Source organism: Muntiacus reevesi, chromosome 1 (assembly GCF_963930625.1).
Source record: "Muntiacus reevesi chromosome 1, mMunRee1.1, whole genome shotgun sequence".
NCBI lineage: Eukaryota > Metazoa > Chordata > Mammalia > Artiodactyla > Cervidae > Muntiacus > Muntiacus reevesi.
Genome location: NC_089249.1, coordinates 10,197,947 through 10,218,312, shown reverse-complemented (window position 1 = coordinate 10,218,312; position 20,366 = coordinate 10,197,947). Strand labels below are relative to the sequence as shown.

Sequence of the window (20,366 nt, the reverse complement as noted above, 5' to 3'; positions counted from 1 at the left end):
TCACAAATTTCAATCTCCCAGTATTGTTCATTTCTGTGTTAGTACCTGATAGAATTTAAAGATTGTGGTATTTAGAGTTTTGTTTGAAGGACTTTGTGTTACTTTGTCTGTCCTCCTGATTCATTGGTTACTTACATATATTGAATATAATTTTTACCATAGAAATCTTTCTTATTTGCGACGTAAAACTTGTATTCATAAAGTAGATTTTATTTTCTTAGCCCTTTTACGTAGATGTTACTTCTCTTGGTTGCTACAAAAAGACTTAATAATCCTGATTTAAAATTTTTCCTCCAAAGATATATACATACCAGTATATCAGCAGTTACTTTACCACACGTCTTTGATGAAGAACCTTTTTTTCTGTGTGGTATTTTCCAGAATTCTGTCTAACGGGGTTAGGCCAGGTGGGTGAGCATTTAATGAAGCTTGACCGCCAGTGCTGCTTCTTATCGAAACTTGAGTGATGGTCTGCTAAGCCTGGGTTCTAGATACGAATCCTCCCTGATGATTTTCTTTTGATACTCTCCCTCAATTCTAAATATTTTACTCATATTTTGTGGGAAGATTAATGTCTGTAGTTGGTGAAAGCTTCAAATTTATTGGAAGATTAAAGAATCTCTTGAGAAAATGAATATATTACTAGAAGCTTTCTGTTCAGTTCAGTTCAGTCGCTCAGTCGTGTCTGACTCTCTGTGACCCCATGGACTGCAGCACGCCAGGCTCCCTGTCCATCACCAACTCCCAGAGCTTGCTCAGACTCATGTCCATTGAGTCGGTGATGCTGTCTAACCATCTTATCCTCTGTCATCCCCTTCTCCTTCCACCTTCAGTCTTTCCAAGCATCAGGGTCTTTCCCAGTGATTAGTTCTTCACATCAGGTAGCCAAAGTATTGGAGTTTCAGCTTGAGCATCAGAAGCTTTGCTATAATGGAATATGTGAAAAGTGCATTTTTCAGTGAAATACTTGTTATTCATTTTACAGGAGATAGTTGTAATCATTGGATGTATTTTAGTGATGCAACCAAAACAAAAAATGGATGGGCCAACGAGTTATTACATGAATTTGAGTGCAACGTTGAAATGCTTAAACAGGCTGTAAAGGATCATAATGTAGGTTCACCTCCTAAATCCCCAACACATGCCTCTCCCCAGCACACACAAACAGGTATTTTACCTTAACAACATTATGTCACTCCCCTAATATTAATTGTGTATGTGTATATGTGAGGATGTATGTGTATGTTCACCATATGATATTTTCTGTAAATAAGTATTGTGCTTAATTAATGTCTAAGAAACCTGTACCTCATTCAGATCATAGGATTATAGATAAAAGCACTTTATAAATTAATATGACTAGTAGAAGTAATACCCCTGTAGAATATTACAGACTCCTAAGTGACAGGTAGATTTCTCTTTTTAACAGGAGTTCTACCAAAAGTTATTGTATGAGAGCTTCTTAAGTGTGATATAAGTATGATTCCCATTTGAAGAATAATCCTCACAAATAAGAAACTAATCATCATAGTAACTTACATTCTTATGTCAGTTTATATGTAAAGTGTTTCCACATATGTTATCTTGTTTGAGAAGTTAGGGCTCATCTATATTTCTAGTAGCTGAATTACAATAAAAGAGTGACTGTTAAAAATAATTTTACTCTAAATTGAAAGGAATTTTTGTTTCCCACAGAGAAAGATTCAGCTCTGAAAGGGGCTTCCAAAAAGCCTTCTGCGTTATCTCAACAATCCAAAGTGAAGTTAATGTCTAGTTCTGTTGTGGTTAGACTTGCTGATTTCAATATATACCAGGTATGCTTTATTTTTTAAATTAAATCTTCTGATAAACACCTTTAGTATCTCCTGCAAGCAGCTCTTATAAACTGTGCCACCATTTTATTTATAAATATCTTGACCAGCTTTTTGAAATGACTAAATTAGAATGGGAAATACCAGTTCATTAATTTTTGTTTGCATGGTTACCCAGAATTGGGCAAAATGTGAGGTTAAGTGCTCAGTTTCCCATACTGCTAAGCCTGCACAAGACTTCTGACACCAACTGAAGGTTTTTGGATTTCCCTGCATGGCCCACAGATTTGAGAATTCACTAGAAAAACTCACAGAACTCACTCAAATCAGTCATGCCCAGCATTTCATTTATTACAGGGGAGGGATATGAATTAGACAATAGGAAGAGAGCCCAGAGTGAAGTTCGAGAGGGCTCCAAGTTCAGAACATCCTTGCCTCCCAGGATGAACATTTAATAATTTGCATGACATATTGCCCATGTAGTTGAATACAGTCTCTATGGGTGGACTTGATTCCAGATGACACAGCCTTCATCCTCTAAAACCACTAAGACTATCAAGTGTGGTCAGTCCTATTCTGAGTCATCTTGTGAAGCATATACTATCAGTTGTGGTCTCAGAGGTCTTCCATGAATAGGAAATTCCAAGAGTTTAGAATTAGCTCTCAGGAGCAGGAACAAAGACCAGACCTCTCTTTGGAGGCCGGATTCCATATTACACAAAGGTTTTCATGGAGGAAACTAAAATACAGTTTTTGCTTAATCAGACTAAGTATTGGCTATCCTGTGAACATTACTTTATAGCTAAGGACTCTGTCCCATTTATACTAACAGTCTTATTCAGGCTATAATTATACAACATGGTCTGATATCCCAATTGTTGAGACCAACACAATAGGGACATGACCCTTTTTCTTTTTTTAAATAGAGGATTTCAAGTATATATTATCATTGATGAATTATTCTGGTATATTTTGATAAATCTATGTCTTTGAAACTTGGTTTTATCTGAAAAGTTTTCATTTTACTTAGTAATTTTTGACTGAGGCCAGTTATGCCCTGCAGGGGACACTTGGTGATGTCTGAGGACAGTTGTCACAACTGGGGGGAGGTTGTCGCATCTGGAGGGGGTTGCTGCTGATGTCTAGTGGGTAGAGAGTGATGTGCTGAACATTCTACAGCCCCCACAGCAAAGAATTATCTGGCCCAGATATCAATGATACCATTTTGGAGATGCATTGATGTAAGAGTTATTTTCTTATTATACAATTGTTTCTTTCCTAATATTCTATATGTAATGCATTATATTTGAATAAGTTCATATGGAAATGGGGAAGGAGGATCACCCATAGTCCTGTATGATTAAGGATGAAGGACAATAAAGAAATCCCACATACACAGAGAACCAAAACAGAGCAAAAGTAACTGGAAGATAATAAGATAGTATGTTCATCCCAGTTTGGAAAACTTTTTAACTATTAAAAGAAAAAGGAAAAAAACTATTATCTACTAAAATAACTTGACACTCTAGAGTTGAAAAGAATTTGTTTCCATGAGTATATAGTAAAACTTATTAGGTAATATAAGGGACTGACTTAAATTTAAGAAGACTGTACAGATAATCAAAAGGTTTGATTAGCAATTTATAAAAGGGAAACAAACCAATGAAGAGTATCTACTTTGTGTGAGAAATATACATGTTTGTTGAATGAACAAAAAAAAAAACTTTGAGATACATCCCTGGGTCTGCTAATAAGCAAGCATAAATAAATGAAATTGATAAGATGCTATCTGTTGAACTTTGGAGAGATTCGTATACATGCTTTTGATATAACTAGCTGTTTTGTGGAGAGTGAAAGATGTGTAACGTGAATCTTAAAACTAATAGTTTTTTTGGAAGAAAGCTCAGACTGTTTGACAGGTGCATTTATAGTTGTACTGTTATTTTTAAATTTTTATTGTGGTAAAATATATATATAACATTTATCATTATAGCCATTTTTAAGTGTACAGTTCATTGACATTAAGTATATTCACATTATTGTGTGATTATCACCACTGTCCATCTCCATAATTTTTTTATTATTCTAAACTGAAGGTCTGTATTTAGTTATATTATTTTTCATAATAATGAATTATTGTAAAGAATTATTATGAAGTGCATAGTTGGGAAGTAGTCTAGTCTTTAAAACTTGAATCTTGTTCTGACTCTGCCATTTATATATTTGTACTGTCTTACAGAAATATTTTTGTTGTAAGCCTCAGAGTAGTAAATTTGCAAAGAAATTTGTACAGAATTGAGTTTGTAATTGATGAGAATCCAAAGAGGTTTTGGTTTTATAAGTTGATTTGTATTATTTTAAAACAGTTTAATGTGAAATTAAATATATAGTAAAGATTACAGTGGCAGTTAATTATTGGAAATAGTTTTAAGAATTTGAAGTGATGTTTGTGTTGCATAAATCTTTGGTGGAAAGGGCTTTGTTTCATGTTACTTCAATAAACTTAATTTCTTTTTTTAGGTCTCTACAGCAGAACAATGTCGATCTTCCCCTAAAAGTATGATTTCTTGCAATAAAAAATCCCTGTATCTTCCACAAGAAATGTCAGCTGTCTACATAGAGTTCACAGAGTATTACTATCCAGATGGGAAGGATTTTCCAAGTAAGAGCATTCCCTGTTTGGTTTTTGTTTGTTCATTACTCATGAAGTTTTATTTTTCCTTGCTAAGTTTTTGAGCTTTATAAATGTGAAAAAAGAAAAACAGAAGTCTATTGTTCTTTACCCTTATAATCATTGTGTGTTGTATATAACTCTAGTAGAGCATTTTTACATATCTATTTGTTTCTGTGTTCTTTTTCCTTACTAGCTTGTCGCATCCTTCATATCAAGAACTGTGTACTATTCATGCTTAATTTTATTCCTGAGGTTTGACTCATTTTTGTTCTTAGCAGCTGTTGTTAAATGAAAGAATGAATGAAAGTTAGATTATTTGTAGAATAAGATCAATGTTTTTTCTTTAGTAAAACTCATTTGTATTTCATTTATATAAAACTAAATATATTAAACTGTAATGTAATCATTACACAGTAAACTATAATGTAGTGTAATCATTCATTGTAAACTGAATGAAGTTACCCATTTAGCTATAGAGAATTTGCGAGGCTGGATATACCTTGGACAACTTTTAGCACTTGTCTTTAGTTAGAAACATTGAATTACATGAATTTTTATTTGTAAGCTACTTTATGACTATACATTTGTGTTCTTTGCTATTGTCTCAGTTCATCTGATTCTTCAAACAAAAATTTGCCTTTGTTCATGTAGTACCTTTTTCATTATTTTGGTTGAAAATCATAGTTGAAAAAAGGTGTTTAAATGAAATGACTTATGTTATTTTTAATTTTAAATGGGTTAATTTTTAAGTGGAACTCCAAATTCTCTGGGCTACTTAGCCCATTTGTTTACTCTTCACTTAATATAGGTTTTTAGTTTCAAAGGGAATTTCTGATGCTCATGTCTTTTTTTGTAAAAAAGAAGATAGCCTGGAAATTACTTTGAAAAAAAAAATCAGATTTCAATTTCAATCCTCATTTGTACCAATTGTTTAGGATCTAATCCTCACCATCTTCATGCTTTTCAGTGGTCTTTTTGTATGTTTCAAATGTGTTTTCTCTTCTACCTTCTTGACAGAAACTGAAAATTAAGATAGGTTAAGGCATTTGTTCAGCACCTCATAAAGAATAAAGTGGCACAGCTGAAACTCAAGTATAGGTTTTCTAAATCAAAATTCTTCCCACCCCAATCCCATCCTCACCCCCAAATTGTATTTCACTGCCCTCCAGTTGTTTACAATCATTTATCTGTAATTGGATAATCCTTTTGTTTCCAACACCTCCCATTGTTTTCCTTAAATAATGTCTCATTCATTGAACTAGTAATTTTTCTTCAGAGTAAAGCCTATAGTTTCCAAGATTTCTGACTTCTAATCTAGGTTTATTTTTATCAGTTTTGTTAATGTGCACCAAGGGAATTAAAATATTCTACAATCTATACATTTTCTTTTGATAAAACATAAAATTCCTTCACAGCAATTTGAATCTGAGCTCACTGATATCTAGGAGTGAAACTGGTTGGTTATGTTTAGCGACTTTTAACTTTTTATTATGGGAAATTTCAAACATATACAGAAATAAAGAGCATGACATGCTGAATCCCTATGTACAGGGATTCGTTTGCAGTTCTCACATTTCATCTTTCTGTTAAGTGCTCCAACTTTAAAAATGTGTGATCTTTTCTTTATAATTGTAAATATAGCATGCATTCATTATATATTGTATATAAAGAAAATCCCCCCCCCCCCCAAAAAAAATGCCCTGGAACCTACAGTTTAGAGAGAACTTCTGCTAATAAAAGTGTGTCAGTTTGCTAAGGCTACCATAATAGAATACTACAGACAGTGGTTTAAGTAACAGAAATTTGTTTCCTCACAGTTCTAGAGGCTAGAATTCTAGGTCGAAGTGTCGGCATGGTTGTTTCCTCGGAGACCTCTCTTCTTGGCTTCTAGATGGTTATCTCTGCACATGGTCTTTCCTGTGTGTGTCTGTTTTCTAGTCTCTTCTTATCACACCTGTCATACTGGACTAGGGCCCACCCCTATAAACTCATTTTGACCATAATGACTTTTTAAAAGGCCTGTCTCCAAATACAGTTATTCCTGAGGTATTTGGAGTTAGAACTTCAGCTTATCTATTTGAGGGGATGCATTTCAGACCATAACAATAAGTATAGTGTTGTTAGTCCTGTTTTGAATGTATGCATTTGTTTAACATACTTGATTTACATTCTGACCTTTCCCCTTAATGATCCTAGTTTTCTACAAGTTTATTTTAAATATCTTTAATAGCTACGTGATAACCTACTTCATAAGCAGACCCCTGTTAGAGACTGCATATAGATCTTTTCACTGCTTAGTGTACTGAGTTTCTTCCTCTGTCCCAGATCTGCTGTCAGAGTTCTTCTGTTCTTCTGGACTACATTTACTCTCTAGTTCTCTCTGTGACTGCCATTATCACTAATCTATATTTGAGATTCCCTCTTCTTTTTTCCCCAATGTGATTACCTCAGCAGCTCACCTCCTTACTATCCTTGAAGATAAGCGCCTCCACATCCCCGATAAGATGTCTCTGTTGTGCTTTAATTTTTCTACTTTCATATATGTCTCTTGTAATCACCCATGAACTTTTAAAGGAAAGATCTGTGACCTTTTTTATATTCTTTGTGCCTAATACAATACAGTAAATGTAGTTGGCTTCTTTGAATCTGCTGAAAGAAAGTAAATGAATGAAAGAAAACAAATCCTCTTCAAGACATTGTTATAATGTCATTTCTCTACTGGTATCTCACACCTTATGTTTATTTTCCTTAAATTAGCATAGTTTAAAAGTTCTAGATATTCATACTGTTTGCTTTGGTAAAAGTAAATAGGTCTGAAATTTTGGAATAAAAGATCTTCATCAAAATACTCTGAAAATGATAGTGGCTTTTATGAAGCAATAGATACAGATTTCAGGGAGTGATACACTCTAATTATGAATATTAGTTTAACATAAATTAGCACTAAAACATTTATTCAACCCATAAGAGTCCAATGTTTTGGAGGATTTATGAGTGTATTTGTTTGATTATTCAAGATATACTTGATTTTTTACTTGGTACCAGATACTGTTCTAGGCTTAGGATTAAGTGGAGAATAGAACTTGTGAATTGTCCCTCCTCAAGAAGAACTGTCTCACTTAGCACTTTCATAAGAAATTAGTCATTAGGCTTGGTTCTTTCATTTTAGAAAATTCAGATTAAGTCAGGTGGTAAATCTTTGTAGAAATACGTGACTGAGGATCACAATTTTGATGTGATACTTTGAGCAAGAAGGTAAAATTTTTGAAGTTTGCTTCTTGGTGACTGTAACATTAGGAAAAGAAATCCAAACAATACCTCTTATTATGCAGTCAGATTTAGATCAAACTGTATATTTTTCTGTTAGTGAAGCATTGAAGAGGATTCCTGTCTCTTCAGACATGTTTGCTACCATCCCCTTCCAGATACAGTATCACTTAAATTTTGTAAATAACATTGTAAAATATTTTAATGTCAATGTGGAAAGAATAAAGCTTAAACATGTATTTTCTGTTCTCAGGGAAGATTTAGAACTATCAGTTTATTAAAATCTTTCTAAATTTTTTTTTCTCCGCAGTTCCATCTCCCAACCTTTATAGCCAGCTGAATGCACTACAGTTTACTGTGGATGAAAGAAGTATTTTATGGTTAAATCAGTTTGTGTTGGATTTAAAACAAAGTCTTAATCAATTTATGGCTGTGTACAAGTTGAATGACAATTCAAAATCTGATGAGCATGTTGATATTCGAATCGATGGCTTAATGCTAAAGGTACCATATAAACAAGTGGCTGTGAGAATAAAACCATTTTTACAGAAGAAAAGTTAACAGCATTTTGATTTCCAGAATCTAAGATAAGATGGGTACTCAAATATGTCAACTTCATTGCAATCTTAATTTTAATTTTAATCTGTTTTCAATGATAGAAGCTTTAAGGGACTGCATCCTCTCTCTTCCCCATTCCTTCTTTCTCTACTTTTCTGCTTTTTTAATTTTTTCCACTGCTCATCCATTTGGAGGTGAGCAGTAGAGATCAGTTGTTTTTTCTTTATACTTGTTTTATTTTTGACTACACTGGGTCTTCGTTGCTGTGGTCAGGCTTTCTCCAGCTGCCGTGCGGGGGGCCTACTCTTACTGCGGTTGCAGGCTTCCCAGCGTGGCGGCTTCTCCTGTCCAGAGGGTGGTTTGTAGGCGCCTGGGCTGCAGTAGTTGCAGCGTGCGGGCTCCGTGGTTGTGGCTCACACACTCTCCAGCGTGGGCTTCAGTGCTTGCGGCGCATGGGCTTAGTTGCCGGGCAGCATGTGGAATCTTCCTGGACCAGGGATTGAACCTGTGTTCCCTGCATTGACAGGTGGATTCTTAGCTACCACACCACCAGGGAAGTCCTAAATGTCATTTTTTCCCCCTGCTTCTTACCAGAGCTGATAAAAATTTTTTTAATAAAGGTGAATAATACAGTGAAGTTTTAAAATTGTGTCTGGGCTTTAGTTGTTTCATTTATTCTGTTGTTAACGTCTAGAGGTAATGGAAAGTTCCTTTTTATTGCCACCAAGTAGTTGATAATCGGAATTCCATGGATATTTGAACTTTAAAGGAAGGAAGCTAAAAAAAACAATAGTATAGTTTGAACTCTTTGTTGTAAATATTTTGAAGACTGGGCTTTATTATCTGTAGAAAATAATTTTAGTAAATAGTTTGATCTATACTCCTTTGTTTATTTTCTTAATAGTTTTCTCCCAAATAAATGACTCAAATGACAATTATCCAGTCATTCCATTTACTTATCTAGTGATCCTCTAGATCACTTTAATTTAAAATATCATGACAAAAAATTCTCTTTTCCAAACTTGGCACTTAGATACTCAGGGCATATGTATATATATACACACTCAGGGCATACTAAACATTTAATAATTTATTTACTTGATTTAATTCAGTTTTATCCCTTTTATTTTGTGATAGTCTACAAATATCTGTGTTATGTGCATCTTTCATTGTGGTTTTTTCCCCCTTTGGTTCTTTTCTTAGTTGTTAATCATTTAAGCCTTTTTTATTTGGTTTAATAAGATTTGGGGGGAGAGAATATTTTATGTCAGGATAGAAAAATACTGTTTTGGGGGAGAAATGTCAAAAAAGGATTTCTGGGCTGTCATATTCCTTTACCTTCAAGCTGGGTGGATTTGTAAGTCAGCCTAGATTAGTTTTTTTTTTCTCTTCTAGTTTGTCATTCCTTCTGAAATGAAATCTGAATGCCATCAAGATCAACCACATGCAATTTCTATTCAGAGTTCTGAAATGATTGCTACAAATACAAGACACTGTCCAAACTGTCGACATTCTGATTTAGAAGCTTTATTTCAAGACTTCAAAGACTGTGATTTTTTCAGTAAAACATATACCAGTTTCCCTAAATCTGGTGACAATTTTAATATTCTGCATCCAATCTTCCAGAGACATGCTCATGAACAGGATACCAAACTGCATGAAGTTTATAAAGGCAATGTTACCCCCAAGTTGAATAAACACACTCTTAAAACCTCGGCTGCCACGGATGTTTGGGCTGTGTACTTTTCTCAATTTTGGATAGATTATGAAGGGATAAAAAGTGGAAAAGGACGACCAATAAATTTCGTAGATTCCTTCCCTCTTTCCATCTGGATATGTCAACCAAAAAGGTATGCAGTGTCACAAAAATCACTGCAGACTTGTAATCAAACCTCTCTAAATACATCACAAAGTGAATCTAGTGATCTGACTGGCCGATGGAAGCGAAAAAAGCTCTTGAAGGAGTATTACAGTACAGAATCTGATCCCTTGACCAATGGTGATCAGAAACCTTCTTCAGATACATTTTTAAGATTTTCTTCACCATCATCAGATGCAGATATTCATGTTCTGGTTCACGTTCATAAACATGTCAGTATGCAAATCAATCACTACCAGTATTTGCTCTTGCTTTTCCTCCACGAGTCACTTATTTTGCTTTCAGAGAATTTAAGGAAAGATGTAGAAGCTGTGACTGGTAGTCCAGCTAGTCAGACATCTGTTTGCATCGGAATTTTACTTAAAAGTGCAGAAGTGGCTCTTTTGCTACATCCTGTGGATCAAGCAAATACTCTTAAGTCTCCTGTTTCTGAAAGTGTGAGCCCAATGGTTCCGGATTATTTGCCTGCAGAAAATGGAGAATTTTTGTCTTCAAAAAGAAAACAAGTTAGTAGTGGAATAAATCAGATTAGAAGTATAACTCTTAGTCATATGTCAGACAACAGATCTATGAGTGTTGACCTTAGCCATGGCCCTTTGAAGGATCCTTTGCTTTTTAAATCAGCTAGTGATACAAATCTGCAAAAAGATACTTCTTTTCTGGATTATTTATCAGATAAAAATTTAGGGAAAATAAGCGAAGATGAGAGTAGTGGAATTGTTTGCCAAAGTGGCTCAGGAGAAGTTGGATCAGAAACAAATGGCAAAAAGGATTCATCTTACACAGATTCAAATAGTGTCTTAAACTACAGAGAAGATTCAAGTATACTGTCATTTGATGATGGTGGTAATCAGAACATACTTTCAAATAGTTTAACTAGTAAAAGAAGTGAAACCATAGAGTCAATCTTTAAGGCTGAAGATTTGCTTCCAGAAACAGCTTCACTGTCTGAGAATGTGGAAATCAGTAAAGAAGAAGCACCCACCATCAGAACACTTAAATCGCAGTCATCCTTAAGGTAATGACTTACTGCTGGATTTGGATTGGGAGTTTGTTTAATTGTGTGTGTGTGTGTGTGTGCACGCGCACGCACAACACAATCATGTGCATATGCTTTGGACAGAAAACCATGGTAAATGAGGCATTGTTAAAATTAGCACATGGAAAAATAAGTTTTTAAGAATATGAAAATACTTTGAGGTTATCCTTAGATAATATGATTTAAAAACTTTGTGTATATTATATATATATATATATCTTTTGTTTGATGTATTCTTTAGAAAGTATCCTTGTCCTTTTATGTGATGTTCTTCTGGTGCTGTTGTTTGTTAACAGTGGAAAGCCTAAGGACCGTTGCCCACCCAACTTGGCTCCACTCATTGTTTCTTGTAAGAACATGAGACGAAGCCCCTCACAAACCTCCCTGGACACCATTTCACTTGACAGCATGATGTTGGAAGAACAGTTATTGGAAAGTGATGGAAGTGATAGTCATATATTTTTGGAAAAAGGTAAAGCAATACAGTTTAAGAATTTATATACACACAAATCCTAGAAGTGGCATTTAAGGTTTTTTTAGTTATACTGAGTAATCAGTTATAGCCTAAAAAGATTTATTTATACACACATACACACACAATACAAAGAACATTGTACCTAACTTCCTAATAGTTGTTCTAATGCTTTTTTTGACCACATACTCCTTCTTTTTTATGGTCGATGTTTAGCAGTTATTTATATATGGTCATTTAGATCATAAAGTTATTTATATATAATCATTTAGATCATAAAATCATTTAGATCATTAATGCTACTAGCCTCTATCACAGGGACCCCTGTATTTGGAGTTTGATTAGATTGGCTTAATTTTGCATGATGAATTCTCAACTATGACTGTAATTTTTCCAGTTTATGTGGTTCTATGACTGTAATTTTTCCAGAATGGATCTTTGTGGTTCTATGACTGTGGTTCTATGACTGTAATTTTTCCAGAATGGATCTGTTGATTGCCATAAGAGAATTCTCCTTCATACGTGATAGTGTATGATGGAACTACATGATTCCCCTATTTTATTCAGAAGCAACCAATGCCCCAGTACAGACCATTAGGAATGACTTAGTATTAGACACATCCCCATCACTAAGACATTGGGGACTTTGTGAACAGGAATAAAACTGTGGACTGTAGCCAGAGAATAGTTGCCTGTACAGACCTTAAAGTTTCAGTTCAGTTCAGTCGCTCAGTCGTGTCTGACTCTTTGCGACCCCATGAACTGCAGCACTCCAGATCTTATGAATTACTTTGCATATGAGTAGTAAAAGCCTATTGATACAGTTGAAAACGGCTTAGGTTAGGAAAGGCTCATAGCTTTAGAAACTGAAGCACGGAGAAATTACTGTCTAGGTAAGAAGTAAGAGAGGCAGATTTGGATCTCAGTTGGTCTGACTCAGGAACCTAAGCTTTTAACCAACCAGTATGCTATGCTAGCATCCCAGACTTGGGAAATGGTTACTGTATGTAAACAAAAAGCCCTTTTATAGGCCATTTACAGTAATCTTCTTCCCAGCATACTTTACCAGTTAAATATAGATGAGGTGCTGATAGGGGTCATAGAAATGTATTCTTGATTCAGATAGCTCTATTGCCTAGTTCCCTTGCCCCCGTCAAGGCTTAAGATTCTACTTTAATAGAAGATTTCTGTTTTGTGATCAAATGATGCTTCAAAAACAGTGTTCCTGTAGAAAACATCTCCATTTATTCTCAGAAAGTATCAGTGATTTTTTTATTTCTGAAAATTAAATAATAAAAGTGACTACCTCTCAATGTGGAAAATTTGGAAACTATAAGCTACTACAATTTGGAGAATAACCCAAAAGTCCCACAATCTAGAGATACCAATTGTAATTTATCTTTTAAATGTATATATATATTTCCATACATGTATATATAGTATCACTCCATATATATGGTTTTCAGCCTGTTTTTTTTTAACCAGTATTAAATTATTAAATTGTCGTAAGAATGTACCCTGACCTTTTAATTGTTTCCCTGATATTGGATGTTTAGATTGTTTTAGTTTTTTTCACAGCTATAAGATGGTATAATTAGTATCATTGTTCATTAATTTTTATCAGTTTTATTTCTAATAACTGCCTTAGAATAGATTCTATCTGTAGACTGTTTTTAGGATCTTGAAAAATACAAGGGCATTTGATTTTATGTGTAACGCTTAAATGATATATGACTATATATTCATAGTTCTCTTTAACTGTAATAAGTTTCTTTCTGTTAAAGGAATTATTCTCATTAGGAAAGGACTTATTTTTTCTGTGTTTTGTTTTAGTTTTATAAGAAATATATGAGTTCTTTCTCATTTAAGAAAGCATCAGATGTCATGGAAATATCTAGAGTAAAAATTTAAGGTATCACTGTAATACCACTGTTACTCTGCCCTTGATACCGTTCCCCATTCTGGAAACAGCTACTGATGACTTTTGGTATATATAATTCCAGACATTTTTCTTTGTGTTTTTATGTACATGTTGGTATGTTTACATGGCTTCCTGGTGGCTCAGATGATAATGAATCTGCCTCAGTGTAGGAGACCCAGGTTCGATCTCTAGGTTGGGAAGATCCCTGGAGAAGGGAATGGCTAACCACTCCAGTATTCTTGCCTGGAGAATTCTATGGACAGAGGAACCTGGCAGTCTACAGTCCATGGGGTCGCAAAAAGTCGGGCATGACTGAGTGACTAACTCTTTCACTTCACTTTCATGTATGTTTCCACACATGAACACTAACATATACACACACACATACACACACATTTCATACACATATATATTGTGCATTTTTATTTTTGAATATATATACATATTTATAAACGAACAAACCCATAGCTAGACTGCCAGCCCACCACAGATTTCAAACTAGTCTCTCCAGTTTTTTTTCATTTCATAGGCAGAATATTCTTTTAAGATGTGTATATTATCATGTCAATTTCCATTTTAGTCCTGATACGTTTTAACTGCTGTAAGGCTGTTAATTTAAAAAGAAGCTTAATGTTATTGATAGTGCTCTGTGTGACCTGGCCCCAGCTTGCATTTCTGCTGTTTTCCCATGCGCTTACTACACTTAAGTTGTACTGTAATATTTACTGTATAGTATATGTCAGTCTTTCTGTCTGTCTCTTTACTAGGACAAACTTCCTCAGTCTTTGTACCTGTGCCTGGAATATTCTTTTTTCTTTCTTTTTACTTTATCTTAAATATTACTTTCTTAACCTCCGGCAGTGTTAGGAACTCCCTGTGAAATGTGGGAATTTATTCATACTACAATTTTTATTTATATGCATTTCTCCAACCTAAAAATCATTTTATTTATCCATTCAATAGGTAATTTATTGAACACCTACTTGCTTTGTTAGGCACTGAGTTAGAACCTGATTATATATAGTAGTAAATATAATAATAAAAATTATTACAAAGAAAGACAAATACTATATGATTTCACTCATATTGTGGGTTATATTTTTTAAAGACCAAAATGAAAACAGAGCAAAAACAAGTTTATAGATAGAGAAAGCAGATTGGTTGTTACCAGAGGGCAAGGGGATGGGGAAATGGTCAAAATGGATGGAGGAGATCAATTTTATCATTATGGATGGTAAACTAGTCTTTTGATGGTGCACTTTGTAGTGTACACAGATGTCAAATTATAATGTACATCTGAAAAAAAGAAATTTTTAACAAGCTGCTTGCAAGCTACATTCAGAAGAATGTTCTTTCAGTGAATGAAAGTGATACTCATTCTATAATGCATTTAGTGAAGTGTTATGAAGACTTATGATCAAGATGTTTATAACAACAGCAAAGTAAAGCTTTGTAAAATGCTATCATGTAAGCAAAAGGGTTTAGAGAATGACTGACTTGATTGTTTTGTCATTCAGTGAATTAATCCTTGAAATCATTTTTAGAATTACTCGCTTTTCTTTTTTTTTAATATAAAGTCAGAATCCAGACATGATTGAAGTGAAAAAAAAAATGAGGCTTTGTTTTGTGTCTTTGGCCTGTCTCATTTTTCTAGATTCATTTTCATTTCAATAATTCTTTTTTATGGTATTTCTAAAAAGTGTTGATCTGTTATGAACACAAATTTTTAAAAATTATCTTTTACCATAGGGAGTTTGAGATATATTGAAAAAGAGCTCATTGAAGAATTAAGGCAGGTTGGTAAGGATGGAAAACAATCACATTGACAATAGTAGTATTAACTTCATGTAGAAGAACTGTAGGATACTGAAAAGGGAAATGAAATGGGCAGACTGGGATCACTGAATATTGGATAGAACAGAGGAGGCAAAACTGGCTGACCAGGAGCTGCCAGTAACGCCAGCACCACCCCTGCAATGGAAAGAACACAGACTGGCTGGCTGCGGTAGACTTCTTTAATACTAAGTTTAGGGTTTAATATCTCTAACACCTTATTGTGGAAAGTTATTTCTTACTTTTTGCTGACTAACTGCAATTTAATTTTTCTTTGCTTCTTGTCTTCTTAAATAAGACTATGCTTAAGAAAGAGTTGAGGAACAGTCCATTTTGGTTAGATAAATGTAATATTATTGGATCATGTATAAACTGATTTTAATTTATTAGTTTATTTTTATCTATTTCAGGTATTAAAAAGAATTCAATTACAAATTACCCGAGCCTAGCAGATCAGACAAATGCCAGTGCAAACCTACAGAATTATGGTGAAACCTCTCCAGATGCCATCAGTACGAATTCAGAGGGCGTTCAAGAAACTCATGATGACCTGGTAATCTTTTCAGAGACATTCTATGAAGAGAAATGCCACCAACTTTGTCTCATATTCAATATGTACCCATTTATGGGCATTGATATGTAAAAATAATTGACTGAGATTGTGGGTAATTTACTTTGCTCTTCTTCCTCTTGACATTTTCCCTTCACTTTTAGTGAATTGTTATTCTCTGAATTTCATTTTTCTAAATTTTTAAAAAAAAACTGTGTTGAAGAGGAAAGGTTCTATCTTTTTTCTATTTTTTATGTTTTGACCTTTATTTTAATTTGATTAAATCTACTGTGAAAAAGTTTGATAGTAAGGATGGTAGTCAGTCCTTATGAGGGGGTGTCTACAAAAGAAATGTTACTGGTTTATTTCAAGCCCTCTTCACCTAATGAAGTATTCTATAGATGCCTTAGAAATGTGTTCAGCTTTTTCAATCTATAGATTCAATGCAATCCCTATCAAGCTACCAACGGTATTTTTCACAGAACTAGAACAAATAATTTCACAATTTGTATGAAAATACAAAAAACCTCGAATAGCCAAAGTAATCTTGAGAAAAAGAATGGAACTGGAGGAATCAACCTGCCTGACTTCAGACTCTACTACAAAGCCACAGTCATCAAGACAGTATGGTACTGGCACAAAGACAGAAATATAGATCAATGGAACAGAATAGAAAGCCCAGAGATAAATCCACGAACCTTATCTCTGACAAAGGAGGCAAGGATATACAATGGAAAAAAGACAATCTCTTTAACAAGTGGTGCTGGGAAAACTGGTCAACCACTTGTAAAAGAATGAAACTAGAACACTTTCTAACACCATACACAAAAATAAACTCAAAATGGATTAAAGATCTAAATGTAAGACCAGAAACTATAAAACTCCTAGAGGAGAACATAGGCAAAACACTCTCCGACATAAATCTCAGCGGAGTCCTCTATGACCCACCTCCCAGAATATTGGAAATAAAAGCAAAACTAAACAAATGGGACCGAATGAAACTTAAAAGCTTCTGCACTACAAAGGAAACTATAAGTAAGGTGAAAAGACAGCCCTCAGATTGGGAGAAAATAATAACAAATGAAGAAACAGACAAAGGATTAATCTCAAAAATATACAAGCAACTCCTGAAGCTCAATTCCAGAAAAATAAATGACCCAATCAAAAAATGGGCCAAAGAACTAAACAGACATTTCTCCAAAGAAGACATACAGATGGCTAACAAACACATGAAAAGATGCTCAACATCACTCATTATTAGAGAAATGCAAATCAAAACCACAATGAGGTACCATTACACGCCAGTCAGGATGGCTGCTATCCAAAAGTCTACAAGCAATAAATGCTGGAGAGGGTGTGGAGAAAAGGGAACCCTCTTACACTGTTGGTGGGAATGCAAACTAGTACAGCCACTATGGAAAACAGTGTGGAGATTTCTTAAAAAACTGGAAATAGAACTGCCATATGACCCAGCAATACCACTTCTGGGCATACACACCGAGGAAACCAGATCTGAAAGAGACACGTGCACCCCAATGTTCATCGCAGCACTGTTTATAATAGCCAGGACATGGAAGCAGCCTAGATGCCCATCAGCAGATGAATGGATAAGGAAGCTGTGGTACATATACACCATGGAATATTACTCAGCCGTTAAAAAGAATTCATTTGAATCAGTTCTAATGAGATGGATGAAACTGGAGCCCATTATACAGAGTGAAGTAAGCCAGAAAGATAAAGAACATTACAGCATACTAACACATATATATGGAATTTAGAAAGATGGTAATGATAACCCTATATGCAAAACAGAAAAAGAGACACAGAAGTACAGAACAGACTTTTGAACTCTGTGGGAGAAGGTGAGGGTGGGATGTTTCAAAAGAACAGCATGTATATTATCTATGGTGAAACAGATCACTAGCCCAGGTGAGATGCATGAGACGAGTGCTCGGACCTGGTGCACTGGGAGGACCCAGAGGAGCCGGGTGGAGAGGGAGGTGGGAGGGGGGATCGGGATGGGGAATACGTATAACTCTATGGCTGATTCGTGTCAATGTATGTCAAAACCCACTGAAATGTTGTGAAGTAATTGGCCTCCAACTAATAAAATAAAATTAAAAAAAAAAAAAAAGAAATGTGTTCAGCTTTTAATGAAAAGCTAATGAAAAATATATAACAAAACTGTCATATATTTAACCTTTGTGACCCAAAACAATTCTCTTGACTAAGCAGAAAGAAAGGAAGTGGAAGTTTATAACCGTAATATAATAACTGCTTTCTGTTGGTCACAAATATATTTTTATTTTATTAAGTCACAGTTGTATTTTTTAGAGGTTATAATAGTTTCCTGTGTTTTTCCTAAATTTTGTTTTGAACTATTTGGTATACTAATATTATTTATGCAATCCTTTTTAGATGTCAGTTGTGGTATTTAAAATTACTGGTGTTAATGGGGAAATTGACATCCGAGGTGAAGATACGGAAATCTGTCTTCAAGTGGACCAAGTGATACCAGATCAGTTAGGCAATATCAGTTTACGGCATTACCTTAGTCATCGTCCAGTAGGTAAGACTTTAATGTGATTTAAGCTTGTTTTCTTTTTTAATATATATGTCAGCAGCATTTCTACCTTTGATGTAAATAAATTCAAGGAAAATGATATTTATTTATAATAATGCAAAAGATTTATTTTTTTAGATTATCGTATTTCCATAAAGTACTTTAAGTTATTAGAAACACAATCTATTGAAGAGGTACTCTCTAATTTCTTTTTGTTTCTGCTAAGTTCCATCTTTAATTTTTTGAGTCTTCCCATTCTTTGAAATGATAGGTTTGAGAAAACTAAGATTTTTTCTACATGACAAGAGTGATAAACTAATCCTGAAAGGTCAAAGTTAGTTCCACACCAGAATAAGTGTCAATTTTTGTATTCCATTGTCTTGTTGTTGTTAAGTTGCTTGGTCACGTCTGACTCTTTGTGACCCTATGCAGTACAGCAAGCCAGGCTTCCCTGTCCTTCACCATCTCCTGGAGCTTGCTCAAACTCATGTCCACTGCGTCGGTGATGCCATCCAACCATCTCATCCTTTGTTGTCCCCTTCTCCTCCTGCCTTCAACGTCTCCCAGCATCACAGGGTCTTTTCTAATGAGTCAGCTCTTTGCATCAAGTGGCCAAAGTATTGGAGTTTCAACTTCAGCATAGTCCTTCCAATGAATATTCAGGACTGATTTCCTTTAGGATGGACTGGTTGGATCTCCTTGCAGTCCAAGGGACTCTCAAGAGTCTTCTCCAACACCACAGTTCAAAAGCATCAGTTCTTTGGTGCTCAGCCTTCTTTATAGTCCAACTCTCACATCCATACCTGACTACTGGAAAAACCATAGCTTTGACTAGACAAACCTTTGTTGGCCAAGTAATGTGTCTGCTTTTCAATGCACTGTCTATGTTTGTCATAGCTTTTCTTCCAAGGAGCAAGTGTCTTTTAATTTCATGGCTGCAGTCACCATCCATAGTGATTTTGGAACCCAAGAAAATAAAGTCTGTCACTGTTTCCATTGTTTCCCCATCTGTTTTCCATGAAATGATGGGACCAGATGCCATGATCTTAGTTTTTTGAATGTTGAATTATCTTGCTTTATTTTCCATTACCTTGCTCATAAGCAAGTATTTCCTGAGTCTGGTGTTATACTTGATACTTGGTAAAATCATGTATCCTGTTCTTTTGGGTTTTCATTCTAAGATCAACTCATTCTCCTAAATACAGAGGGATATAAGCAAAAAACATGCCGTGTATGACGAGGAATACCACATTAAATCATTCGTTTTTCAAGCTTTATATGGAATTATCACTCATAGTTTTCAGTCATTTAAAGACCTGAATTTATTAAAATAATTATGCTGAGAAATTTAAATGACAGTGTTCAGTTTTTTAAATCTTTTGAAAAGTCACTTAGCTGTAATATTTTTCTTTGCTACATGTACAGAATGCTATATCTGATATAATACATGTTGAAATACATGCAATCCTGCATGATATCAAACAAACATGCTATCACCTCACATCCTGGGAATTGCAGGTAAATGTGCTATTTGTCTACAAACCAGCATCATAGAAGAAAATTACCTCCTGATTTTTTCTATGTGTAGGCCTTGCAGTTTACAATGTATCTCCTAAAAAGAAATTCAGGAATTTCATATTAGGAAATGTCAATCCCAATAGCATACAAAATGAAAGAAGCTAAGTATTCAATATATGTAGTTGGAAAGATTTTATAGTAGATGAAAAAACAACAAAAAAAGATGGAATGTAAAATTTAAAAAGCTTAACCCTGTTCTATACCCAACCAAACACTGTTCT

At 34.6% G+C, this 20,366-nt stretch overlaps 1 protein-coding gene across 2 annotated transcripts in view; it reads left to right on the top strand.

The window, feature by feature from the left end:
- BLTP3B (bridge-like lipid transfer protein family member 3B) overlaps positions 1-20,366 on the top strand; it is an 85,921-nt gene that overhangs the window by 51,700 nt on the left and 13,855 nt on the right. For both annotated transcript variants that reach the window (XM_065937434.1, XM_065937442.1), the window contains 8 exons: positions 986-1,168; positions 1,696-1,814; positions 4,332-4,473; positions 8,063-8,256; positions 9,706-11,207; positions 11,525-11,700; positions 15,865-16,007; positions 18,423-18,573. In XM_065937434.1, the coding sequence (XP_065793506.1) occupies positions 986-1,168; positions 1,696-1,814; positions 4,332-4,473; positions 8,063-8,256; positions 9,706-11,207; positions 11,525-11,700; positions 15,865-16,007; positions 18,423-18,573 (2,610 nt within the window). The remainder of the gene's footprint in view (positions 1-985; positions 1,169-1,695; positions 1,815-4,331; positions 4,474-8,062; positions 8,257-9,705; positions 11,208-11,524; positions 11,701-15,864; positions 16,008-18,422; positions 18,574-20,366) is intronic.